Below are 23,993 nucleotides of genomic sequence, written 5' to 3'. Positions count from 1 at the left end.
GGAGGTTTTCATAGTAAACTGCTCCCTGACGGTCGCAATCAGACTGAGAGCTACATTTGTACATTTGTTACATTGGTAATCAATAGAACACATTTTTATTGGAAGGAATATTTTGCTCAGACCAGCTCAGAGGCCTTGTGGTTTGCAGGGTTATACTAGTTAAAGTTATACTATGCAACTTTTTTAATTAAACAAATCTTAAATTTGATCTAATATTAAATCGCTAAAGTTTTAGAACACCCACTCCGTGAATTTCAGCCCCTAAAGCCTTCTGTAAATATGTTTTCTATGATTCTGGCCGGGGACCGGATTTCGCGGCAAAATTACGTCATCATACACTACCGGACAATCACAGCGAGGGTTATACACTGCCGGCCAATCACAGCGCATCTTGCTGACTTCTCAGGATGTAGCTTGCCTCAACATAACAGCATATACTCAGGTGAAGGAGTCCGTTTCTCCGGAATGCCTGAACGCACAGGAACCAGGGACCCCTCTAAAGATAGATCTCGGCGAGGTGCAGGCGGACGCGGATGCGACCACGGTTTGCTATACAGCTACTGACCACTAGTTGAGCAACTTACACAGTATAGCTTTAACTAAAGCTAACGTAATAAGTAAAATTAGAATTGGACAAAAACATTTAAACATTAAATCTAGGCTTTAAAAAATAATTAACTGAAAGTGCTCTGTGCATTACTAAACTAAACCACAGTTTCAGTTTGAGTCTTTGTAAAAAAAAATCTGGTAATGGCCCAGTAGAAGCCGTGCCGTTGACCGTTTTGGTTAACAAAATGAACACTGATTGAAAGGGAACGGAGGGAATGCTGGTGCTGACCTTTGGATCCGGTGAAGAGGAGGTCATCAGTACAGTCCACGCAGAGGACAGCCTTGCTGTGGCCCTCTGCCACATGCACACACTGCAATGTCCCTGACCTGCTGCCCTTAGAGGATGGCACTGGGTTGATTACACCTCTGACACACACACGCACACACACACACACACACACACACACACACACACACACACACACACACACACACACACACACACACACACACACACACACACACACACACACACACACACACACACACACACACACACACACACACACACACACACACACACACACACTAGTCATGAAAAGAACCTTGTTAAAGTGTAATAACCTTGGAGAACAAGAATTGACACCACATACTGTAAATCAAATCATCAGCACACTCGCAGTCATGCAACAAAAAGGGGAAAACGTGCATCCCGCTTGGCCAGTGAGCAGCATGCAGCAAATCATAGGAGAAAGTGATGACTCAAACACAGAAGCACAGAAGAGAAGGGTACGACGGACGCGAACAAAAGCCAACCCCTCCCCGATGAAAGACCAACCCAGAGGACACACAGAACCAACCCCCCGTTTGTGTACCTCGAGCTCCGAGGAGCCTCGCTCATCCAGCCTACAATGGATTAACACAACCCAAGGAGAAAAGACGGTCAAGACAGGACATTGGAAACTAGTGACCGAGTGGGGGGGGACGCTTGTTCGATAACGTCAAAGGCAGCTGGATCTATAAAAAGATTGACTGATGTTGTCAGCACGTTGGCTCGTGGTGTCATTGAACTGTATGTACAGTAATGAAGACATGGCTATTGACTGTTGCCGGGAAGGGCTGATGGCCTGGTTGTCACCGATGTCATTGTCAATATAATCAATCACTGGTGAGGTGCGGGAAGAGGAAGGTTAAAATGACCAAGCCAGTGTCAATCATTGTCTATTCTACTGTTTCTCAATGTCTACCTTTTTACGGTTTTGATTTGTTTTTACAACAGGGCTTAAAACTGGCACAGCTAAATGTAGTTTTACTAAGGACATTTTCTCTATTCTTTTAAATAGTTTTAGTTAGTTTTGTAAACAGACAATACAATTTCACTTAGTTTTCTTGTAAAGCCTTGTTTAAATTTTTATTTCAGTTTAAAAATCTGGTTGTTAATTTAAGTTTCCATTATTTAGTTTGTAACTAACTATAGTAACTCTGATCGGCAGTAATGTCACATTTACCATGTCTAGTCGAGTCTTTGTTAAAGGGATAGTCATGTGTCTCTGTAATGGGGAAAGTCAGAAGTAATGGACTTTAGATGCTTGAAAAATTACTCTCAATTCACTTTGATGAGCAGCACTGCAGGTCGTGATGAGAGTTGGGAAACCACACCTTGTGAATACGCTCTACACAATCACCTCCAGTTTGTGCCACACGGTTAAACAACAAAATGTATACTTGGGGATGGAGGAGGGAACGGAGTAGACGAAGTGGTGGAGGCGTCCGCTCATCCTGGAGGGGGAATGAAGTGTCCCGCATTCTTTAGTTTGTCTCATTGCAGCTCTCCCTGACTCAGCTATCATTCTCTATCTCTTTCTTCAACCCTTTCCTAGTTGTGATTACGTAGGCAATAGATATTTCTGAGATTAATGTTTTCTACACAACATGTTGTAGTATTTATCTCTCTTTTCATTAAAGGTAGGGTAAGCCATTTCATTTATTTCAAATAATAACAAAATGGGTCTGATAATACTAGTTACTATAGAGTGTTTGGTCCATATTTGGACTTCAGCCTTATCACCTAAATAAAAGGGGAAAAAAAACAGTTTCAGTTGCTCCACCAAAACTTTTGGGTGACAGGTTTTCCTCCAATCAGGATAGAGTGGGGCCTTCCTCCAATCATTGTCGAGTGGGGGCAGGCTTATGCACACCAAGGCCCGCCCCCACTTGATCATGATTGGAGGAAGGCACCTACATGAAAACTGAAACTGAAACTTAAGTGAAATCACTTACCCCACCTTTAAGCTATTACTGTAACATGTCATTTATGATCTACAGTGTATGTATTACATGATACATCATGATGTCAAAACTAACCTATTCAGTAGATATACCTCTCAGCTATTATACAGCTCTTCTGACATCTCGGTTATTGTCACTTACTCTTAACCAGCACAGCCACATTGCATCAGACATTCAGGGTCTGTCACATATTATATCCTGATAAGCCAGCCATTTTGGACAAGCTGCCCGCACAGTCTTGACAGATTGTGTCAGTGCAATGTGCTGCACTGCATGTAGAACTACACTGGCAAACGTCTCAGGTCTATGCCTAACATCAATCTCACTTCTCTCTACTAGAGATGGGACGATAATCGTTATTATTGTTCATCGCGATAAAAACACATCGTATCGGGGAGATGTACTTTTGTCGTGAAATTATACTCCGTCATGTACTGGGTTATTCACCTTTTATTTGCCAAGCTCCATTATATCCGGTACCATTTAAACCCTCTATAATTGGTAAAACGGACCTGGAAATAACGTACTTGATACAGTCTTTTTTTTCACTCTCTACCAAATCTCTTTGCCAAAAAATAGCCGATCTACAAACTCACAACGTGTCGCACCGCTTGTAGATCTGCTATTTTTTTTGCAAATGTTCCGCCACTGGATGTGTGGATGTTGGGGATATTTTTGATTATCGCGGTAATGTCGTAAATCGCAATTTCTTTGGTCACAATAACCGTGACATGACATTTTCTTTGTGTTTAATAGCCTCATGTACTGTAGCAGACACATTAATTAATTCCCAAGCAGCGGAGAGCAGCTCACTCAGGTTTGTTTTTTGGCAATCGCAGAAAATTAGTACCACATTTCTCAGGAAGTGTAAAGATAGCAATGTCTTCAATATACAGGCATAAGACCTTATATTGTTTAGATTATTGATTGAGTAGTTAAATAACAAGTTCAACACTGAATTTATGCCTTAAAATGCCATGAACAAAACGGGCTCTCTGGACTTATCTGTCTCAACTTGTCAGACGAAGCAAGAAATTCTTAACCACCCATAAGGAATGGTCCACAGACATTGCTTTAGGTAGCAAATTGTAAACGATTATACCTTACGATTCGTTTCCACTCGTTTTGTGAACGCATCGAACCAGAAGAGCATTCATTCCTATGGGACACTGATTTCTTTTTAGAGCCTCTATGCCCTTTTTACTCAAATCAGTTGCTTGTCTACAGTATGTTAATTAAAGGGGAAGACCACCCAGTTTCAATATTGAACTATGTCATTAATATACCTTAGTTGTGTGGGGGGGAAAAAAGTTGCCTAGAAGTGGAGGATAGATTTTGGGGTTTGTATTGTAAAGTACACCGGTGTGATGTCATCTCGGTGTACTTTGCAATACAAACCCCAAAAATATCCTCCAGTATTTGTCAACACAGAAGGGGGGAACTTTTTTATTTATTTATTATTTATTTCCAACTCCTCTAAGGTATATTAATGACATAGTTCAAAATTGAAAATGGGTGGTTAATTAACCATTGATTAAACATTGATTAAACACATTAAAAGGGTAGGGTAAGTGATTTTCTTAGGTTAAAACAAGTGTTAAATAGCTCTATATTCTGACTGCTATAGTGTGTTTGTTCAGTAATAGGAATCTCCAATCTCTCATGGCTCTTTATTATTATTATTTATTTCTTAAGATATTTTTGGAGCCCTTTTCTGCTATTAAAAGATGATTGTATGTCAGGATAGAGAACTCAGACAGGATACAGATTAAACAAGTTGGAAGTGATGACACACAGAAATAAAACTGGAACTGGCACACTATAGAAATGAAGCTGATTAATGGGTACTCTCTCCTGAATGGCTGAAATATTGTAACCTACCTGACAATGTATTTTCACTTAAAGACCTGGAGAGACATCTACTGTTACTGAACAAACTATATGGCAATGAAGTTCCTTAACCTTTTAACCAAACAATGTTTCATTTTTACCTAAGAATATCATTGACCTTACCTTAATACTCTACCCAACCAAACCAAATGGACACTGGTTTAAAATAAAAGGTTTGAGAACCACTTGTCTATATGCACAGTGGACAGTATGTATACCCTCAAGAACAATTACTTTAAATTCAGTGTGGAACTTGACAAGACACACCAGGCACAGCAGAAATACTGATTTAGTGTATACACGCACACGCACACACACACACACACACACACACACACACACACACACACACACACACACACACACACGCACACACCATGCTTTCCCGAAGCAGGTACACCCAGAGGAAGAGTTATTAGTGGAGTTGGAAGAAGGATTACAGTAACAGTTAACAGTATGCGACTCGTCGGCTTCTCCAGCCTTCACAATGTGGGACAAACTGTCTCCTTACTGTTTCATCTCCTTGACCTTGGAGCGGTCAGACGCCGCTTGCGCCTTCTCATAGGTCTTCCTGCGAGAGAGCGGGGAAGGTTCCGGCACTCGCTTTTCGGAACCCGCCGTTGAAGTTCTGGGAGCGGGACTGCCGTGTTTCGCAAGTTTGTTTAGTGTTAGCCACGGAAACGAAGGACATAAGGACACCAAAAACATACATAACATAAGAATGATGTGTGAAGCCAAAAAGAAAATAACGATGCAATATAATGAGCAGCATGCAGTACACATAGAAACGTTACCTGACATTTTATATAGTCTCCAAAACAGTGGCTCTTCTTTCGCCAAATGGATTAATTGTATTACTGTTGGGCACTGTGTAGCGTTCACACTACACAGTGTCCACCCAAAATCACTGCATAGTTTTACTGAGGGCACGCTGACAGCCAAGTTACTCTTGCAAACAATTCAAGCAGTTTACATTTCGAAGAGACGGCCTTCTGCGAGTTATTTTAGAGCCAAAATTGGTTCAAGAAGTTGAGCTATTAGTGCATATGAATGAAAACAATGCAATTAATAAAATAAAAGAAGGAATAAATTGCACGCTACTGCAGTGAAAATAGAGGGAAAAAACTTTGGGTTTAAGTAATCTAAATTGTTATTTCCTACAACATGCCTAAATGACTAAGACTAAGATTAGACAATTGTCTTGGTTAGAGAATGATTTGATATACAGGAGGGCTAAAGGACAATGTCAGGCAAACTTGTACGGTGATATAATATTAAAATAATAATATTAAAAAGGCCATATGAACATGCAGGAACCGCACAGTAGCGGCAGCAACAGCAGCAGCTTGCAGAGTGAGCCAAGCGTCAGGCCTGGACTTACATGCTGCCCATTTTAGAGGAAAAGCCAGGGGAGTGAGCAGTGAAGTCCCTGTCTGCACATCCGTCAGGTGTCTCAGCCAGTGGTAACAGGATGGGGCTGGAGAAGTCAGTGGTGGGGGTGTCAGGGGCCGAGTCGCTGTTAGCGTAAAGCAACTCCATCTGGGTGGTGGTCCTTCTACGGGCCTGTAGGCAGCGCAATACATTTCAATTACTATTTATCAGTGGTGTAAAGTAACTAAGTACATTTACTCAAGTACCGTACTTACTTTAGTGGAGTAGTTCCATTTTACTCCACTACATCTCATAGGCAAATATTTGACTTTTACTCCACTACAATTGTATGAAAACTCTAGTTGCTTTGTACTGTAGATTTAGATTATAAATACAAAAAAAACATTAACCACTTCAGCCTTAATATTTCGGCCATTAGAAAATAGCCGATCTATGTGTCGCATGGTAGATCAGGTTTTTTTCTATATACATTTGAAAACTTCTGCATAATGAGTACTTTCTACTTTCGGAATTCGGTACTTGCAATAAGCAAGGTAAACACATACTGCATATAGAATGCAAAGAGATAAGATGACATGATTACAAGCAAAAACTGGCCTACCTTATTCCTCGATTTGGTTTCTCCGCAGAGTTTCATGAGGTCTGATGCCAATGTACTGGATAAAATAGAACATTTTGATAAATGAATACTACTGTGTTACTGTGCAATACAAAGGCATTTAGAAGATGACCTTAAAGGGAAATTCCAGAATAAAACATATTAATCCTTAATCAGCCTTTTATCACGTATGTACATACCTGGTATGATGGATTTCTGTCATAGTGGTCGATTTTCCTTACAACACAGGACTCCTCTAGATCTCTCCCCACAGCCAAAACGGTGGTCAATTGCGGTCCTCCAAAAGCGCTAATTTTCACCGCTGCAAAGTTACTTTTTTCTTCATAAATCTTCTATTTATAGTTCCAAGAGAGCCAGTAATCCACTGTTTATCGCGGCTTCTCTCGTCGGAGGGAAATGGCCATTGTTTACATTCCCAATACTAGCACTCAGAGAAGAAGAATGAAGTCTCGCGTCTCGCGTGATTACCGCGTCCCTTTTAGCTTTTTCTTTAGCGCAAATGAAAGCTTTCTCCTAGCCAGTATGTACACAACAAGGCATCGTGGTATATATATAAAAAATAAGAAAGCAGAAGAATATAATCGAGTTAGTCTGTTGATCGCTAGAATCTAGTAATATGACTGAGAAGAAAAATAAAAAGACACGTTTCTGTGGTCATGAGGTAATTTTTACCTAAAGTTTATTTGGTGAGGCATTGCAGAATGTCTTGAGGAAAATACGATTATTTTGTGTTTATATTGTAGCCTACATTGTTTACAAATAATAATAAATGTCAAAGTTATTTTGTAAGTAATTCCATGAATAAATAATAAATAAAATCGAAGAAATGTATTGAGGAAAATAAAAATAAATAAGGTAATAGAATTACCTTATGACCACAGGAAGTCCGTTATTATGCTTTGTTTAGAATCCTTCTCAGTCATATTACTAGATTCTAGCGATCAACAGACTAACTAGATTATATTCTTCTGCTTTCTTATTTTTTATATATATACCACGATGCCTTGTTGTGTACATACTGGCTGTAATAACTCCAGGAGAAAGCTTTCATTTGCGCTAAAGAAAAAGCTAAAAGGGACGCGGTAATCACGCGAGACTTCATTCTTCTTCTCTGAGTGCTAGTATTGGGAATGTAAACAACGGCCATTTCCCTCCGACGAGAGAAGCCGCGATAAAACAGTGGATTACTGGCTCTCTTGGAACTATAAATAGAAGGGAACTATAAATAGAAGATTTATGAAGAAAAAAGTAACTTTGCAGCGGTGAAAATTAGCGCTTTTGGAGGACCGCAATTGACCACCGTTTTGGCTGTGGGGAGAGATCTAGAGGAGTCCTGTGTTGTAAGGAAAATCGACCACTAAGACAGAAAACCATCATACCAGGTATGTACATACGTGATAAAAGGCTGATTAAGGATTAATATGTTTTATTCTGGAATTTTCCTTTAAAGTAGAGCAACAATGTGCAAAATCAGCTTAAGAGACATGAACCCTAGTCAACCAACGGGGCAAGCGGTCAAGCAATAAATAAGAGTCCTTAGCAAAAAAATATGTGTTAGAAAGTAACTTGGATATCATCACTGTCGGGCAGAAATCTCATATCTCCAAGTTTTTTTCATAAAGTAAAGTCCTGCTTCATCATACAAGACTGTTTCACAAAACTACTTAAAATTATAAGTACAAAACAAACAGGTTTGGACATACAAGGTTTCCACCCGACAAAGATGATATACTGTACAATATAATGCAACAAAAATGTTCCTAACCATTAGATGGCGCTGTGTACTTACTTTCCATCAGCAGACGGGCTCTGGGCAGACTCATCACTGCTGCTGTCATCTCCATTTTCTGACAAAACCAGAATGGAGAAAAAAAAAAAAAACTTATTACAGCTATTGAACATTTCATGGGTGACAACAAGTGACTGAAATGACAATGCTCTGAACTGATACACAACTCCTCATATGTCCAAATAACTAGACTTCTGATGCATCAAAGCAGTCGTTCTCAAAGTGGGTTCAAGAGACCCCAAAAGGAACCCTCCTTTTGGGGGGTTCAAAATGGACCCTGGAGTTCTGTAACTCTGACGGTGTACAAATGGAACCAACCTTTTGTACACATTTGCACACTCTCAAGAGTTCTGGAAGGTCCGTGAAATTAAAGAAAGTTCGAGAACCGATGCACTAAAAGGCTATATGTGCTTTTCATCAATGAATATCCATTCATGGGGCTTTTCCACAGAATAGTACCGGCTCAATTCAACTCGACTCTGCTTTACAGTATTATAGCTGGCCGTGCGTGGGAGAGTGCTAATTCTGAAGTAGAAGCTAACGTTAATGTTGTGTGGAAACTATATCTATCTCACCTGTACAGTCCAACAAAAACAGTTTGATAGCATTTTATGCGAGAAATGGGCTTCGTAGTTGCTCAAACCTTGATTAATTTAACATTTACAACAGCTAGTTTAAAAGTTAGTTAACAGTACTCGAGAGCTTGCGTACAGGGGGGGGGTCCTTCATATGATGCAATGATGCAATCATGATGCTAGTGATGATTCTCTCAGACCACAACAGTCCGTATTGTTTACATCTCACCTCAACTTGCTTGAAACCTCTACGGAGGCGATACCAGAACAGTTAAAACCAAAAGAGGCAAGTAGAGGCGAGTTCGAGTTGAACCAGCGGTACCATGCAATGGAAGAGCGCCATTAGTTTTAGTCGATCTAGAATGAATGTGGGTAGTGATGAACGAGAGAAGCAGATGGTAATAACAATGTCAGCATTAGTGCCATGCCTTTTTATCCATAAAACGGCATGAAAAGCACGGTCCTTCGTCCACTCACTGCTTTCAACGGTGGACCAAAAAACAGGAGAGAATAGGAGGTTCACAGGTCTACAGACAGGTCAGTTGGGAAACGGGTTATAAAGATAAGTATGTGTGTGCTAGGGCATTCACAAATAGTGATTTTTAGTATTCGAATTATTCGACCTCAAAGTATTCGAATAGTCGAATATTCGACAGGACTGGCCAAACTGTCAAATATTAAGTAAGCAAGAGGCGAACATTGTGAAAATAGCCGATCTACATGCTCACAACGCCTCGCGTTGCGAGGCGTTGTGAGCATGTAGATCTGCTATTTTCACAATATTTATCTGCGGAACCGAGTCACATTAAATGCAATGCCTACAATTCCAAGTGCTTGTCAGGGTGGGGGTCCCCAGTTCAAATATGTTTATTTTGGGGGTCACGGCCTAAAAAGGTTTGAGAACCCCTGGTATAGAGCATTAACAAATTCATCCACCAGGGGCATTGACCACTCATTCTTATGACTTCCTATCTAGCCAAGCTTTATAAACTATATATTTTTTAAAGAGAAATCAATAAAAAAATTATAATAAGCGAATATTCAACTTCGGTGAACAACGTCGAATAGTGACTTTGGTATTCGAATATTCTAATATTTGGTGAATGCCCTAGTATGCTTGTGTGTGGGAGTAGAGGGATGAATAAAACCCGATATGATATCATACAGGACGAAGAAGGGTCAAAGGGAGTATTATTAGCCCGTTGCTCCCAGGGAGTTCTGAGAGGAATGAAACAGAAACTGTGTTTTTTAGAGTTCCTGCAGGAAGGTTCCGGAGGCTCTGGAGTTAGCTGGGAAGGGAAGTGCTATTAAGCATGGTGGCTGTAGCACATGGTGAGCTAGAAGAGATGTGTGGAGTAAAGTGGAGGAGGAGGAGAGGAAAAAGAAGAATGCCTAGTTTCTGCTGCTCAGTTGCAGTGGTGGAAAAAGTTATCAATACTGCTACAGTATGTAGAAATACTCTGTTACAAGTAAAAGTCCAGAAGTCAACATTTACTCGAGTAAAAGTGCCAAAGTATTGGCATCAAAATGTACTTAAAGTATCAAAAGTAAAAGTACGCATTATGCAGAATACGTCCCATTTCAAGTTTTCAAATGTATAAAAATCTTGAAAATAGCCGATCTACAAGCTCACAATGCGTCGCATCGTTACGCATTACGAAATCGTTTGGTAAGGAATTTATTCCCAGCTTTGATAGGTATTCTGATAACATTCCCTGACTATTAGAGGTCGTATCTCCGGCACGGGACATGGTCTTACAACAAAGTATAAATCAGGCTGAAAAAGGGGGGGGGGGGGGGGGGTCAGCAGACAAATGGAGGGAAGCCTGGTTGCATCGCACCTCATGCACCTGCATATGTTATGTTGTTTAGTTAGTTCCACAGTGTGGGGAGGGGGAGGTGGGGGGGAGGCCACCATGCATTGGTAAACATATAGATAAAGAGTCTAATGTATTTTCCACTTACCGGCTGGGATGTTACCTAGCTCTGGAAAGAAGACAAAAATCAAGGCCACATGGGGGAAACAAACACAAAATCAAAAACACATTCCCCCAGAGTAAAAAAAGAAAAGAGTGCACAAGATAAACAGCTACTTTAACTGGACAGAGGCTGGCATTAAATACCACAAAATAGAATATGTCGGCATACTAAATGGATCAAAATTTAGCGGGATCTTTAATACCAGCATCTGTTCAGTGACAGGCAACAGGCAAAGGGCAGCTAAATAGGCCCGGTCATCATGCACTAAACCAAACTAGCCACACAGCACTGGTTCTGGAAGCGCAAAACCTTGGACAGGATATCTGATAAATGTCAACTGTCGTTTCAATTAACCTCAGTCAATTTCCTGATAGATGAGCATGAGCCGTGAATGGAGGAGGTATCGTATATGTTGTTCTATTCTATGTGTCTGCTCAGTTAGATTTATTAGTCTTAGTCTTTTGAATAACACACATAATAGTCTTAGTCTTCTGAAAGGTTTTAGTCTAGTCTAGTCTTATGGACAAAATATCAAAAGCTTGTAGTCTTTTAGTCTTAGTCATATTCGACGAAATTAACACCGTTTTGGGGAAACACCGCTCCAATAACATCCATATCATGAATCCCACAAAACCCCATATGCAAGGAGACCACACTTCCAGGAGCAGGGGCAGAGCCAAGGGTTGTTGTTTTTTTAGCCTGGTTTATATTATTAGCTACTCCAACTCAGAGGAAATAAAAACACAAACACACACACACACACACACAGCTACATGTCCGGTTTGCTGTGAGTTCCAGGCAGGGTGTGTGTGTGTTGTTTACCTTGCAGAGCGTTCCCCAGCAGAGCGTCCAGCTCAGGATTGAACTCGGCCTTCTCCTTCAGCATGTGGAAGAGCAGCTGGTTCTGTGTGGCGCTGGTGATCTCTGTCTGCTTCAGACGGCCCTCCATCACCTTCACCTGGGACTCCTTCTGAGCCGCCTGGAGGCCCTGCATGCGCCACGGGAAAGAGAGCACCGCCGGCCCTTATTTATTTTACCTTTGTGTCTCCAAGTTACAAATGTGTGCGTTGTTTTGTAAAGTAAAGAAAGCCCTGCTTTCATCGTACAAGACTGTCGCGCAAAACTAGTGAAAATAGCTGATCTGCAAGCACACAGTGTGTTTGTAGATTGGCTATTTTCACAATTTGAAATCATTTTTAAAATGATAAATACAAAATGAGCGGTTTTGGACATACCTGTAGAGGGTTTCCATCCGACAACGATTTATTCTATCTATCTATCTATCTATCTATCTATCTATCTATCTATCTATCTATCTATCTATTAATTTACGGGACAATGCAGGTTAATGAACATTTCAATCAAACATGATATCATGTAAATACAGTATGCCAGATTTAGCTATAAGCTAATGTCCATCCATACAAGTCAACTTAGGATGAGAGAACCCTGCACTTTCAGATGGGGGAAAAAAACAGTTTTTTATTTTTAATATAAATAACAACAAACTAAATAATATAATAAGCAGAGAGCGAGAGAGAAAGAGAGTGAGCTGAGAACACAGCAGTACCTTGTTGACGGCCATAGACATGAAGTTGTCGAGGAGAAAGCGGGTTTCCGACAGCGTACAGGAGCCAATCACAGCGGAGATGTCCACCGTGTCTCCCTCCTCCTGAAAACGCACAAGATTATTTCCGTGTCATTTAGTTCACTTTAATTGAGAAAGAAAACTCTTCTGATTTGGGATGGTTAACAATTTTTTGAGGACGTCATCAGCCTGCCATATATTAATACAGTTGTACATACAGTATCTACTCCATGGATCTACCTGGTACAGGTTCACGGGCCAAAATATATCAATTTGTGGGTCTTTAGGCACAAAAAAGTTTGAGAGCTACTGGTTTAGAATAGTCCGGGGCCTTAGGTATTTAGTCTAAAAGCACCACATTTTGCACATGTAGCCCAGGGCACGCTCTAATGATTTAGCTAGGGCGCCCGAGTTGGTGACCTTCGGGGTCGCCACAGCGGCCAAATCAAGTTGGGCTCCCCTTGACTTTCACTATACTACAGGAAGGAAATACCCAGAAAAAGAAATCTGCTTTAGTAGTAGGATATGAGGGGTCTAACTAGGGGTTTGTCATTTGTTTTGCCCAAAAAACATTCCTTGGGCTAAAAATGGCCACCACAAAACTGTGAAAAGTGATGATTCATCACTAAACCATCGTTTTGTGGGGCTGTTTTTAGCCCAAGGTAAGTTTTTTTGAGCAAAACAAATGCTTGCAATGGATTCAGAATCATGACTAACTCCTAGTTAGACCCCTCACCTGCTACTTGCAGCAGATTTTCTTCTGGGTATTTTCTTCCTGTAGTATATAGTGTATAGAAAGTCAAGGCCCCAGTACAGACCAGAAGGCATGTGCAGGTCTTAACCCATTTAGGCCTAGAATTATTGAATGCTTTAACCAGTGAAAAATAGCAGATATACAAGCTCACAGCGCGGCACCAAGTGCCGCGCTGCGAGCTTGTATATCTGCTATTTTTGAAAAAGTTGTGAAAATGTGAGCAAATCTTTGAATATATGTATTTTCAAAGCGAACGGTTGTAACTCAAATTTTGCTACTGGGTGGTCCCTGGAACTAAATATTTTGAGATGGGGGTCCGTGGCCAAATACATATAATTTTGGGGGGTCCTTCACATGAAAAGGTTTGAGCACCACTGACATAGTAATCTCTCAAGAACAGACTAAAAGGGACCTTTTCTTTGACGATGGCTGACCAGATTGCTGACATAGAAACATACGTTTTTCAAAAAACCTTAGAAGGATTCAAAAGACACTTATAGAATCGGGTCAAAATTCTAATTTCACGATTTTTCAAAAATAGCAGATCTACAAGCTCGCAGCGCGGCACTCGGTGCCGCGCTGTGAGCTTGTATATCTGCTATTTTCCAATAGTTAAAGCATAAAATAACATACACAATAATGTGTACCCGAATAATGGGATAACTAGAATGTCACCTTGGCCTCCTCCATCTGCATGATGTTGGCCTGACAGTCTGCGATGCTGTCGTTGATGTAATCGATGTTGGCCGTCAGCGTGTCCACCTCCTCGTTCAGGTGGAGCGCCGCCTTCTCCGCCTCTGGCCCCTCCCCCGACAGCCGCTCCCGCTTCCTGATCACCTTCTCCTTGCGCTTGGTCAGCTCCTCCCGTTGCTACGGGAACCGAGGCACAGGACACATTTTATCCATTTCTTTTCTAATCGATTAAATGGGCGAGATTCCAAAGCCTATACCGCTCGTGCCATAACCACGCCCCGCTTCTGGGACGAACATGGGACTGCCTACAGTACAGTACTGCCTGCAGTACTGCAGACTATTTAGTTTGGACGATGCGATTCATCTTTTCTTGCGATTCATCTTTTCTTTCATACGGTAAAGAAAAAGTATAACCACGGCCATCCGTGCTTTTGTTATGGTCCGTAGAGAAGGGCTAGTTCAAGAACGCGATTTGGAGATAGATTCCGAGATAAATCCATTTTCCCGCAGATCTGTGCACCAAATGTCTGAACCTGCGGTTCCTCTACTGAGCGGGATTACTATTGCAACAACACATCATCAGTAGGGTAAAACTAACCTGTCTAAACCCAGCTCACGTTCCCTATTAGTGGGTGAACAATCCAACGCTTGGTGAATTCTGCTTCACAATGATTGGAAGAGTATTTTTTAAAGTATGAGATACTGATTTAGACAAAAATGCAGGTTGAAATTAATTCTGGAATTAATCTCTGTATTGACAATTCAACAGGATCTTTTATAGGGCTCTCCCTCATTGTATCAGGATATATATACGATATCTCTGAAAAGGCATATCGTGGAGACATCGTATCATCTCAACGATATTTATCACCATATCACCCAGCCCTAAGTGTGGTCTACCTTCAGCAGGCGGTTCATGTCGGCCTCCATGTTGGCGATGGTCATCCTCTGCATGATGACGTCGGTGACGCGGCGCTCCAGAGACTGCCACTTCCCCCGCGCCACGCGGGTGGAGTAGACGCCCGCAGAGCGCCTGTACAGAGACCTGGGTGTGCCAACATACAGCACAGGTGAAGTTGACGAGGTCGTCAGCTGAATGAACGAGACCCAATTCATTGTCCGTTTCGTACAGTGGTTCTCAACCTGTGGGTCGGGGTTATTTTAGGGGGTCCTCAGATGATTAACTTAATGCGCAACGTTGTTTTCTCACTCAACAGTAAACAAACCAACATAAAGTTTACGTTTATTGCGACCGTCAGGGAGCAGTTTACTATGAAAACCTCCACCGGCCGTCCGTCCGTCCGTCACACGTCACACCTTTGTTTGTGTACGGTGTGATGTCATATATCTTCAGTATGACATCACACCACATGTGTACACAAACCTTTGTGTACGTTGCTGTGGCAACAGTCTGTTGTTGCTGGTCTGTTAGTGTACGTTAGCAACCACCTTAGCAACCATGGTTTTACCCTAGCAACCAACTGTTTACCCTAGCAACCAACTGTTTACCATAGCAACCATGTTTTTTTACCCTAGCAACCAACTGGGCATAAAAGGGATTCTGTTAGGGATCTCCATATATGGGCATAAAAGGGATTCTGTTAGGGATCTCCATATATGGGCATAAAAGGGATTCTGTTAGGGATCTCCATATATGGGCATAAAAGGGATTCTGTTAGGGATCTCCATATATGGGCATAAAAGGGATTCTGTTAGCTGTTAGTGATCTCCATATATGGGCATAAAAGGGATGCTGTTAGGGATCTCCATATATGGGCATAAAAGGGATTCTGTTAGGGATCTCCATATATGGGCATGAAAGGGATTATGTTAGGGATCTCCATATATGGGCATAAAAGGGATTGTATCCCAGATGATGCCCTGTTAGGAGAGGGTGTGTGTAAAAGCCAAGCTCTACGCTGTCAACGCAGGGCCTGGATCCTCCTCTGTCACTGTTGATGATGCTGGAGGCCTACCCCCCTTGTTGCACGTTGCACAGGGCGCACGCGTCATGCTGCGCCAAAACCTTTGGATCGAAGCTGGCTTGACCAACAGGGCCTTAGGAACAGTCCTAGGAATCCTATACGACCCCAATGGCCAACCGCCACCTGCCCTGCTACTTGCTGTCTTCGTTCAATTCGACATCTACAAAGGGCCAAGCTTCCACCCGCATCATGCGCGCACTGTGCCAATTCCGCCGCACACTTACAGGTGGATGAAGGCAGCCGACGTCTGCACACGCACCCAAATCCCTCTTTCTCTGGCCTTCGCTGTCACCATTCACAAGAGCCAAGGTTGGACTTGCGACAAAGTGCGCCTTGACATCGGAACCTCTGAGCACTCCTTGGGTATCACTTACGTTGGCTGTTCCAGAGTTACCTCCCTGCAAGGCTTGTGCCTCTATCCAGCTGATTTGCACGCAAACGAGTGGGCGCGCTTCCAGAGGATCAACAACAACAAAAAGCAGCAAGAACACAAAGCCATTGACAAAGTCCTGCAGAAAATGCATGACACGCTGCTGCGCCACACTCAGCACCCCTAAAAACCAGTACTTGGGATTTGTTGATGTAAATGTTCACATAGAGTGTAATAATTGGTAAAACAAACTTTTAGCCTATTTGTGGAGATAAGCGACCAACGGTCGCTTATCTCCCGATTAGGGAGTCTTACTGGTAGAGGGTATCTGCACATTTCTAAAGTGACAATTTAAAGGCCCACTTCACCTCTGGGACAACCAGATCTTATGTTATTGTTGTTTGGGACAAGATCAACACAATCCTGAGTAATTTGTTGTGTTCAATCAGTGTTTTGAGATAGTTTAGAAGTTTAGAAGTGGGCCTTTAAGGACTTTTTAATATGACATATTAAACATTGGCCAAATTGTCAAATATTAGAGGCGAAAATCTTTAAAATAGCCGATCTACATTCTCACAACGCCTCACAATGCGAGGCATGTAGATCTGATATTTTCACAACCATGTTATACAAAATGTGATGTCTCAACTCTTAGTGCTCGTCAGGGTGGGGGTGGGGGGGGTGTCCCAGTTAAAATATGATTATTTTGGGGGTCGCGGCCTGAAAAGGTTGAGAACCACTGTCGTACAGGACACGTACAGTACATAGGAAGGCCCGTCACTACCTGTCTAATCGCAATTATTTGTGATAGTCGCAATTATTTTAGCATAAACGTCATAATCATTTCCACATTGGACTTCAAAAATGGTGGAACTAGCAGATCTACAAGCTCAAAACACATTTTGAGCTTGTAGATTTCCACTATTCATATAAAGTATAAAGTTATTGAATTAGCTAGGTTGTTGGTCGTATCTGCCCTGTGCACATTTTGTTTACGAACCCTAAAAGCCAAACAGAAAAGTACATTGATTCATATGTTCCATTAAATCGTTAATCACAATTATTTGTGTGACATTTAATCGTCAAGTAAAATTTGTAATAGTGACAGCCCTTATACACACAGGTGCAAAAACAGACTGCACGCACGCGCGCGCGCACACACACACACACACACACACACACACACACACACACACACACACACACACACACACACACACACACACACACACACACACACACACACACACACACACACAGGTACTGACCTGGTACCATTGGGGGCGCTGTTCCCAGGTGCGTACATGCGTCCAGAGGGGGGTCTGTGGGCGGAGTCCTGTAGGGAGTCCGTAAAGTTGGACTTCCTGACGACCTTCCCTGAGGCGGGTCTGGCCTGCCTCCTCAGAGCTGTCACCTAGCGCACACGCAACGCACGCACAAACAAGAAGAAAACTTAAAAGCAAAAAGCAACCAGGGGGTCCCCAGCAAAAGTACCGTAGTTAATGTAGCTATTGTTGGCTATTCGAAAATAGCAGATATAAAAGCTTTTTTTTAATATATATATTTATTTTGAATAGATTTGAATTTGTTTTAAAATGTGGTTCTCTTCTGGGGGTTCCTGGCACAATGGAAGGAGAGGAACGTCCACACACTGCTCCAAAAACTCACTTTTATTATAGGCAACTGCAACGTTTTGACTTTATGTCTTCATCAGGCAAAAGTTGTAGTGACAGACAAAGAACCCCTGAATATAGGCTTGAGATGTGTACACAATTTGGTCTATGAACGGTTCCTGGCACAAAACATTTTGTGTCCTTGACACAAACAAGTCTTGAGAACCATGTGTCATAATGATGGCTCACCTCTTCCGTCTTTCTCCTCAGAATCAACTCCTGCTGCCTCTTCTGAGCCTCCAGCAACCTCAGCTGGTGCTAAAGACACGCCAACGCCAGAGTGTGATTAATGCAAACATTTAATGAGTGGACTGGTAAAGATTTGCAGATATTTAAAGCTTGTTTCACATCTCCCAACATCAACATAACTACCATCATTTTCCAAGCTACTTTAAAAATATATATTTAGAGTAGCTAAATTATAATTTTATTTATTTACCCCTTCTTCTCCTGAATGTAGTTGTTATTACAATGAATTCCTTCTGTGTTGTCACTGCTGTTGCATCCCACTGACTAACCTGCCAGTGAGTAGCCCCCACTGGGAGGACGTAAGGCCTTCGTCCTACTCCTCCCGCCCAACACTCCCTGCTACCAGGTGCCGCCCCAGCCCGTAGGAATACATTCAGTGATAAATATCACCCTCCTGCTCCTTAATTCCCCTAAAACGGGCCAATTGTGTTGGCATAGACGCTCGACAAAGCCAGATGTACCACGGTGGATTCAAACTCACAACCTCCGTGGTGGTGGGCAGGGAGTTTCACTACTTTTGCAGTCCTTGCATCACTCATGGGTGCGGGAGAAGAACGCAGTCTAGGGTAAACCACCGCTAAAGCTGTCTGACGACTTAAGTCGTCCATGGCCAAAGGACAACTTAGATTGTTTACAACAAGGGTTCATATTTCAGATTGTGATTAGAGAAAAGAAAAGATGAGTGTTAAAAGGTTTTCATTTACTACTCGTTTTTAGCGATTTTGATTTCAGTGGGTGGGGGCATGCGTACAAATTATGTATTTTTAAACACATAAGCCATTTCCCAAGCCACTTGTACACATGCCCCCACCCACTGAAATCAAAATCCCTAAAATGGCTAAAACAATACAGTAGAAAGCAGTAAATGAAAACATGTTTAACACTCATCTTTTCATCATGTCCTTTAATGTCCTTTAAGACCGACGGTCACAGAGAGACATAATAACGAGACACCTGATAAGTGTTCATCGACAAAAATAAAAGTGCCTTGTCATTTAGTGGCTGACCTCCTGCTTGCGTTGGTCCTTCTTCAGGGTGGCGATCTCTCTGTTCCTGCGAGACTCATTCATGCGGTTCTTCTCCTGCTGCTCTTTCATTTGCTTCATCAGACGGACCTGACAACATGGTAGACATTAAACAATATTACAGTCTATCACAGACCTGGTCTCTCGACCACATGGTAGACATTCAACAACGTTACAGTTTATCATTACAGGTACAGTCTGCAATGCCGACCCCATCTCAGGGGAACAGTGAAATGTGTTAATCTTAATCTTCTTATCGTCTTATGATACTATAATTGGCGTTTCAGCGATGCGAAGGTAAGAGGGGGGAGGTTGAGTGTTGGGGGGCGTGCAGGCCCCCCCCAAGGGTATGCAGACCCTAATCAAGGGTCTAAAAAGTTTTTTTTTTTTTAAAGTCACATCGTCTCTGTTGGGTGGAAACCTCATATACAGTATGACACAACCGTCCTCACCTTAGTTTTCTTCATTTCATACACAGTATGACACAACCGTCCTCACCTTAGTTTTCTTCATCTCTGTGACGTCCAGCTGCAGTTTCTTCAGCTGCTTCTCGTACTGCGACTGGTTCTTCAGCAGGCGGGCGTGTTCCTTCTGAGCCGACTGCAGCTTCTGCATCTCCTTGTTCATCACGCTCAGCTTCTTCTCGTACTCCGCCTTGATCTTGCGAGCCTTGTCGTCCTGGCCGCTCTCCACTGACCCTGGAACGTGGGACACACACGGCTTGTTTAAGAACAGGTTTACTAAGGTAATAAAATCAAGTGTAATCAAGTCCACGGCCAAATACAAAATGTTTTATTTTTTCCAAAGCCCACGCTGCTAAAGATGTAATTGACGAGAGACAAGGTTAGTGGAAAAATCAAACCTCGGTTCGAAGTGGAGTGGTGAATCTGAGCAGCTATACCATGTGTGTGCGTGCGTGCGTGCGTGTTGAGTGTGCCTGGCCTGCTAAACAGCACCCCTCCTTTAACATGTGTGTTGTGTGTGGCCACTAGAGGTATTGCCAGGCTACAGACATAGCCAGCCAGCCAGCCAGCCACATAGCCAGCCACCCACAGACATACCTGTCTATTGGGAGTGCTTTCACCACTCCAAAAACTCTCTTAATCTTGGCAGTGGCGGATAGACCCATGTTCTAACTGGGGCAGTTAAAGGCTTAAGAGTATATTGTATTGCAAGCTGTACTAGAAGGTGAAATAGCAACATCTGCTGGGCCAACTGCTTGCTTTAACCAATTTAGATTATTACTTTAACCATTATTTTATGCTTTAAATAGTGAAAAATCTAGATCTACAAGCTCGCAGCGTGGCACCGTGTGCTGTGCTGCAAGCTTGTAGATCTGCTATTTCTTTTAAATCATGAACATTTGTGAAAAAGTCTTTGAATATCTTTAACCCGATTCTAAAAAATGTCTTCTAAATCCTTCTAAGGTTTTTGAAAAACTCATGTTTCTATGTCAGTGGTTCTCAAACTTTTTCATGTCAACCTCCATCTCAACATTATGTATCAGGGACCCCCCAGAAGCAAATATTTGAATTATAAGCGTTCGCTTACAAAGCACTCGGTGCCGCGCTGTGAGCTTGTATATCTGCTATTTTTCAATAGTTAACCCATTTAGAACAGGTACACATTATTGTGTATCATTATTTTATGCTTTAACTATTGAAAAATAGCAGATATAAAAGCTCACAGCGCGGCACCGAGTGCCGCGCTGCGAGCTTGTAGATCTGCTATTTTTGAAAAATCGTGAAAATTAGAATTTTTACCCGATTCTATAAGTGTCCTTCTAAGGTTTTTTGAAAAACCTATGTTTCTATGTTAGCAATCTGGGGAGCCATCGTCAAAGAAAAGGTCCTTTTCACTTAACTGGAGCTCAGTTAGTCTGTTCTTGAGAGACTGTCAGTGGTTCTCAAACCTTTTCATGTCAAGGAACCCCAAAATGATATGTATTTGGCCACGGACCCCCATCTCAAAATATTTAGTTCCAGGGACCACCCAGAAGCAAAATTTGAGTTACAAACGTTTGCTTTAAAAATACATATATTCAAAGGTTTGCACACATTTTCACGACTTTTAAAAAAAAATAGCAGATCTACAAGCTCGCAGCGCGGCACTCGGTGCCGCGCTGTGAGCTTGTATATCTGCTATTTTTCTATAGCTAAAGCATTCAATAATTCTAGGCCTTTAAAGCAAAGAATAATGGTTAATTGGGTTAGGAGAACCCAGAGGAGAGCTTCAATTCCAGCGCAGGGCTGGGTTCTTACCCATGTTCTGCAGCACGCGGTCTCGCTCCAGCTGCGTGTCTCTGATCTTGCACTGCAGCATCATGAGCTTCTGCTCGTACTGCTGCTTGAGGGTGTGGAGGCGCCGCTGGCTGTTCTCCAGCTCGTCGATCAGCTTCTGCTTGATGGCGATCTCACAGGTGATGTTGGCCAGGTCCGCCTGGAAGTTCTCTGTAGAGTGGAGATGAGATGAGACGCACATGATTGAACTCATTAACTCTTTTACCGCTTCGGACGTTCCCGTTCGCCCCAATTTTGACGGCGGCGCGTTGCCAATACGGCTCGTTCTGATGACTGTAAGCTGATGGGGGGTCGCACCGCCGTGTACAGTAAGAACATCTCCCATAATGCTGCTCTCAAAAATCCACCGCACATTAGCAATAATGGAGTCCCAAATCACTTCCTAGCTGTTTTCTGTGGACCTGTGGACCTGAATGTATGGCAACCGGAGCGGCCCAATTTACATTAATTCTTGCATAAGGCTGCCCTCTGCCGCCAGTATGGCCAAAGTACACATTTGAGCGTCCATTGTGAAATGAATTAGTTTAGAAAGAACCAATAGATAATTTTCTATAACATCGCAAAGGTAAGCTGCTTTTTGCTGGCACCAGCCCCAATAAATAAATAATAACATCTGGCAGTAGGACAGTTAGGACCCGATTCTAAAAATGAATTCTAAATCCTATCGCAAGTTTTCCGAAAGACGCCTATTTTTGATAATATATCCTTGTTGTCGGGTGGAAACCTTTTATATCTAAAACCAATCTTTTTTTTTATTATTATTTTCAAAACGATCTACCAGCACATGCTTATAGATCTGCTAGTTTCACTAATGAAATAATTAGGCTTTGACTTTTTACAGGGGCCAGTTTCGAATTGAAGCCACCTGTAAGCGCTCTTTTAGAGACGTTTTGAAGGAGAGTAGGGATTTACACGCCTTAGATTATTCAGCCCTACTGCGCAACGGAGCGATATGTGTCGCTGACTGGACTAGTAACATCATAGTAACATCATGACAAGGTAAGAACACAACCCAAACCAAAGTGTACTGTTGCTTTAAAACCCATTTAGACCTGAACCGCAAATCTGTGTCACTTTAGATTTGGAGCACTTTAACCATTATATGCTTTAACTGTTAAAAAAAATAGCAGACATACAAGGTCACAGCATGGCACCGAGTGCCGGGCTGCGAGCTTGTAGATCTGCTATTTTTGAAAAAATCACAAACATTATTTTGTGTGTAAGTCTTTAATAGTTTGACCCGATTCTATGAATGTCTTCTAAATCCTTCCTCTAAATCAGTGGTTCTCAAACGTTTTCATGTCAAGGACCCCCAAAATTAAATGTATTTGGCCGTGGACCCCTTTCTCAAATTATGTTGTTCCAGGGACCACCCAGAAGCAAATATTTGAGTTACAAATGTTCGCTTTTAAAAAGATATGTTCAAAGACTTACATTTCTTTTTCAAAAATAGCAGATCTACAAGCTCGCAGCGCGGCACTCGGTGTCACGCTGTGAGCTTGTATATCTGCTATTTTTCAATAGTTAAAGCATTAAATAATTCAAGGCTGAGAGGAGGGACTGGTACCTTTCTCATCCTGTTCAGAGTCAGAGTCGTCAGAGCTCTCCTCAACGTCCATCTCCTCCTCATCCTCCTCCTCTTCCTCATCTGCATCCTCGTGCTCGCTGCCTTCCTGGACCTCCTGTCACACAGAATGACAAGTCATCAAAAACCGTGCTGGCTAGGGCATTAACAAACAAGTCGACTCCGACCAGAGAAAGTCGAAAGTTGAAGTAAAAAATAAAATAAAAAAGCGTTCTATTGTGAAAATAGCAGATCTACATGCTCACAATGCCTCGCAAAACGCGAGGCATTGTGAGCATGTAGATCGGCTATTTTCACAATTTCAACCTCTATACATTTGACAATTTGGACAATGTTTAATTTGACATTTTAGAGGTCCTTAAAAAGTCTTTAAACTGTCACTTTAGAAATGTGAAGATACCCACTATACACTTGAACTTTATGTTGGTTTGTTAACAGTTGAGAGAGAAACAATGTTTCACATTAAGTTAATCATCATCTGTGTGTGATGTGATGACGTCATCAAACGATAAAGTTGACTTCAACTCAACTTTTTACTGAGTCGAGTCGACTTGCAAAAATCACAAGTCGTTAATGCCCTAGTGCTGGCTACGGACCCCAATCTGCAAATATTTTGTGCCAGGAAACCTGGCACAAAATATTATATTCCACATTTTGCACATTTGTTTATGTACAGCCTATGTAGGGT

The 23,993-nt window shown here is 42.0% G+C and overlaps 1 protein-coding gene across 3 annotated transcripts in view; it reads right to left on the bottom strand.

Moving 5' to 3' along the window:
* kif21a (kinesin family member 21A) overlaps window positions 1-23,993 on the bottom strand; it is a 98,297-nt gene that overhangs the window by 9,921 nt on the left and 64,383 nt on the right. For 2 of the 3 annotated variants that reach the window (XM_080737809.1, XM_080737810.1), the window contains exons 13-28: window positions 23,288-23,402; window positions 21,682-21,870; window positions 19,919-20,118; window positions 19,403-19,510; window positions 18,336-18,404; window positions 17,742-17,887; window positions 15,019-15,163; window positions 14,101-14,295; window positions 12,654-12,755; window positions 11,906-12,071; window positions 11,069-11,089; window positions 8,529-8,586; window positions 6,722-6,776; window positions 6,110-6,291; window positions 5,240-5,368; window positions 839-975 (exon numbers count right to left, since the gene is read on the bottom strand). In XM_080737809.1, the coding sequence (XP_080593935.1) occupies window positions 839-975; window positions 5,240-5,368; window positions 6,110-6,291; window positions 6,722-6,776; window positions 8,529-8,586; window positions 11,069-11,089; window positions 11,906-12,071; window positions 12,654-12,755; window positions 14,101-14,295; window positions 15,019-15,163; window positions 17,742-17,887; window positions 18,336-18,404; window positions 19,403-19,510; window positions 19,919-20,118; window positions 21,682-21,870; window positions 23,288-23,402 (2,017 nt within the window). The remainder of the gene's footprint in view (window positions 1-838; window positions 976-5,239; window positions 5,369-6,109; window positions 6,292-6,721; window positions 6,777-8,528; window positions 8,587-11,068; window positions 11,090-11,905; window positions 12,072-12,653; window positions 12,756-14,100; window positions 14,296-15,018; window positions 15,164-17,741; window positions 17,888-18,335; window positions 18,405-19,402; window positions 19,511-19,918; window positions 20,119-21,681; window positions 21,871-23,287; window positions 23,403-23,993) is intronic. The other variant, XM_080737811.1, reaches the window with a different exon arrangement.

Source organism: Nannobrachium achirus, assembly GCF_963921795.1.
Source record: "Nannobrachium achirus genome assembly, chromosome: 11".
NCBI classification, from domain to species: Eukaryota; Metazoa; Chordata; class Actinopteri; order Myctophiformes; family Myctophidae; genus Nannobrachium; species Nannobrachium achirus.
Note: the sequence above shows the minus strand (reverse complement) of the source record. Positions and strands in the feature narration are given on the sequence as shown.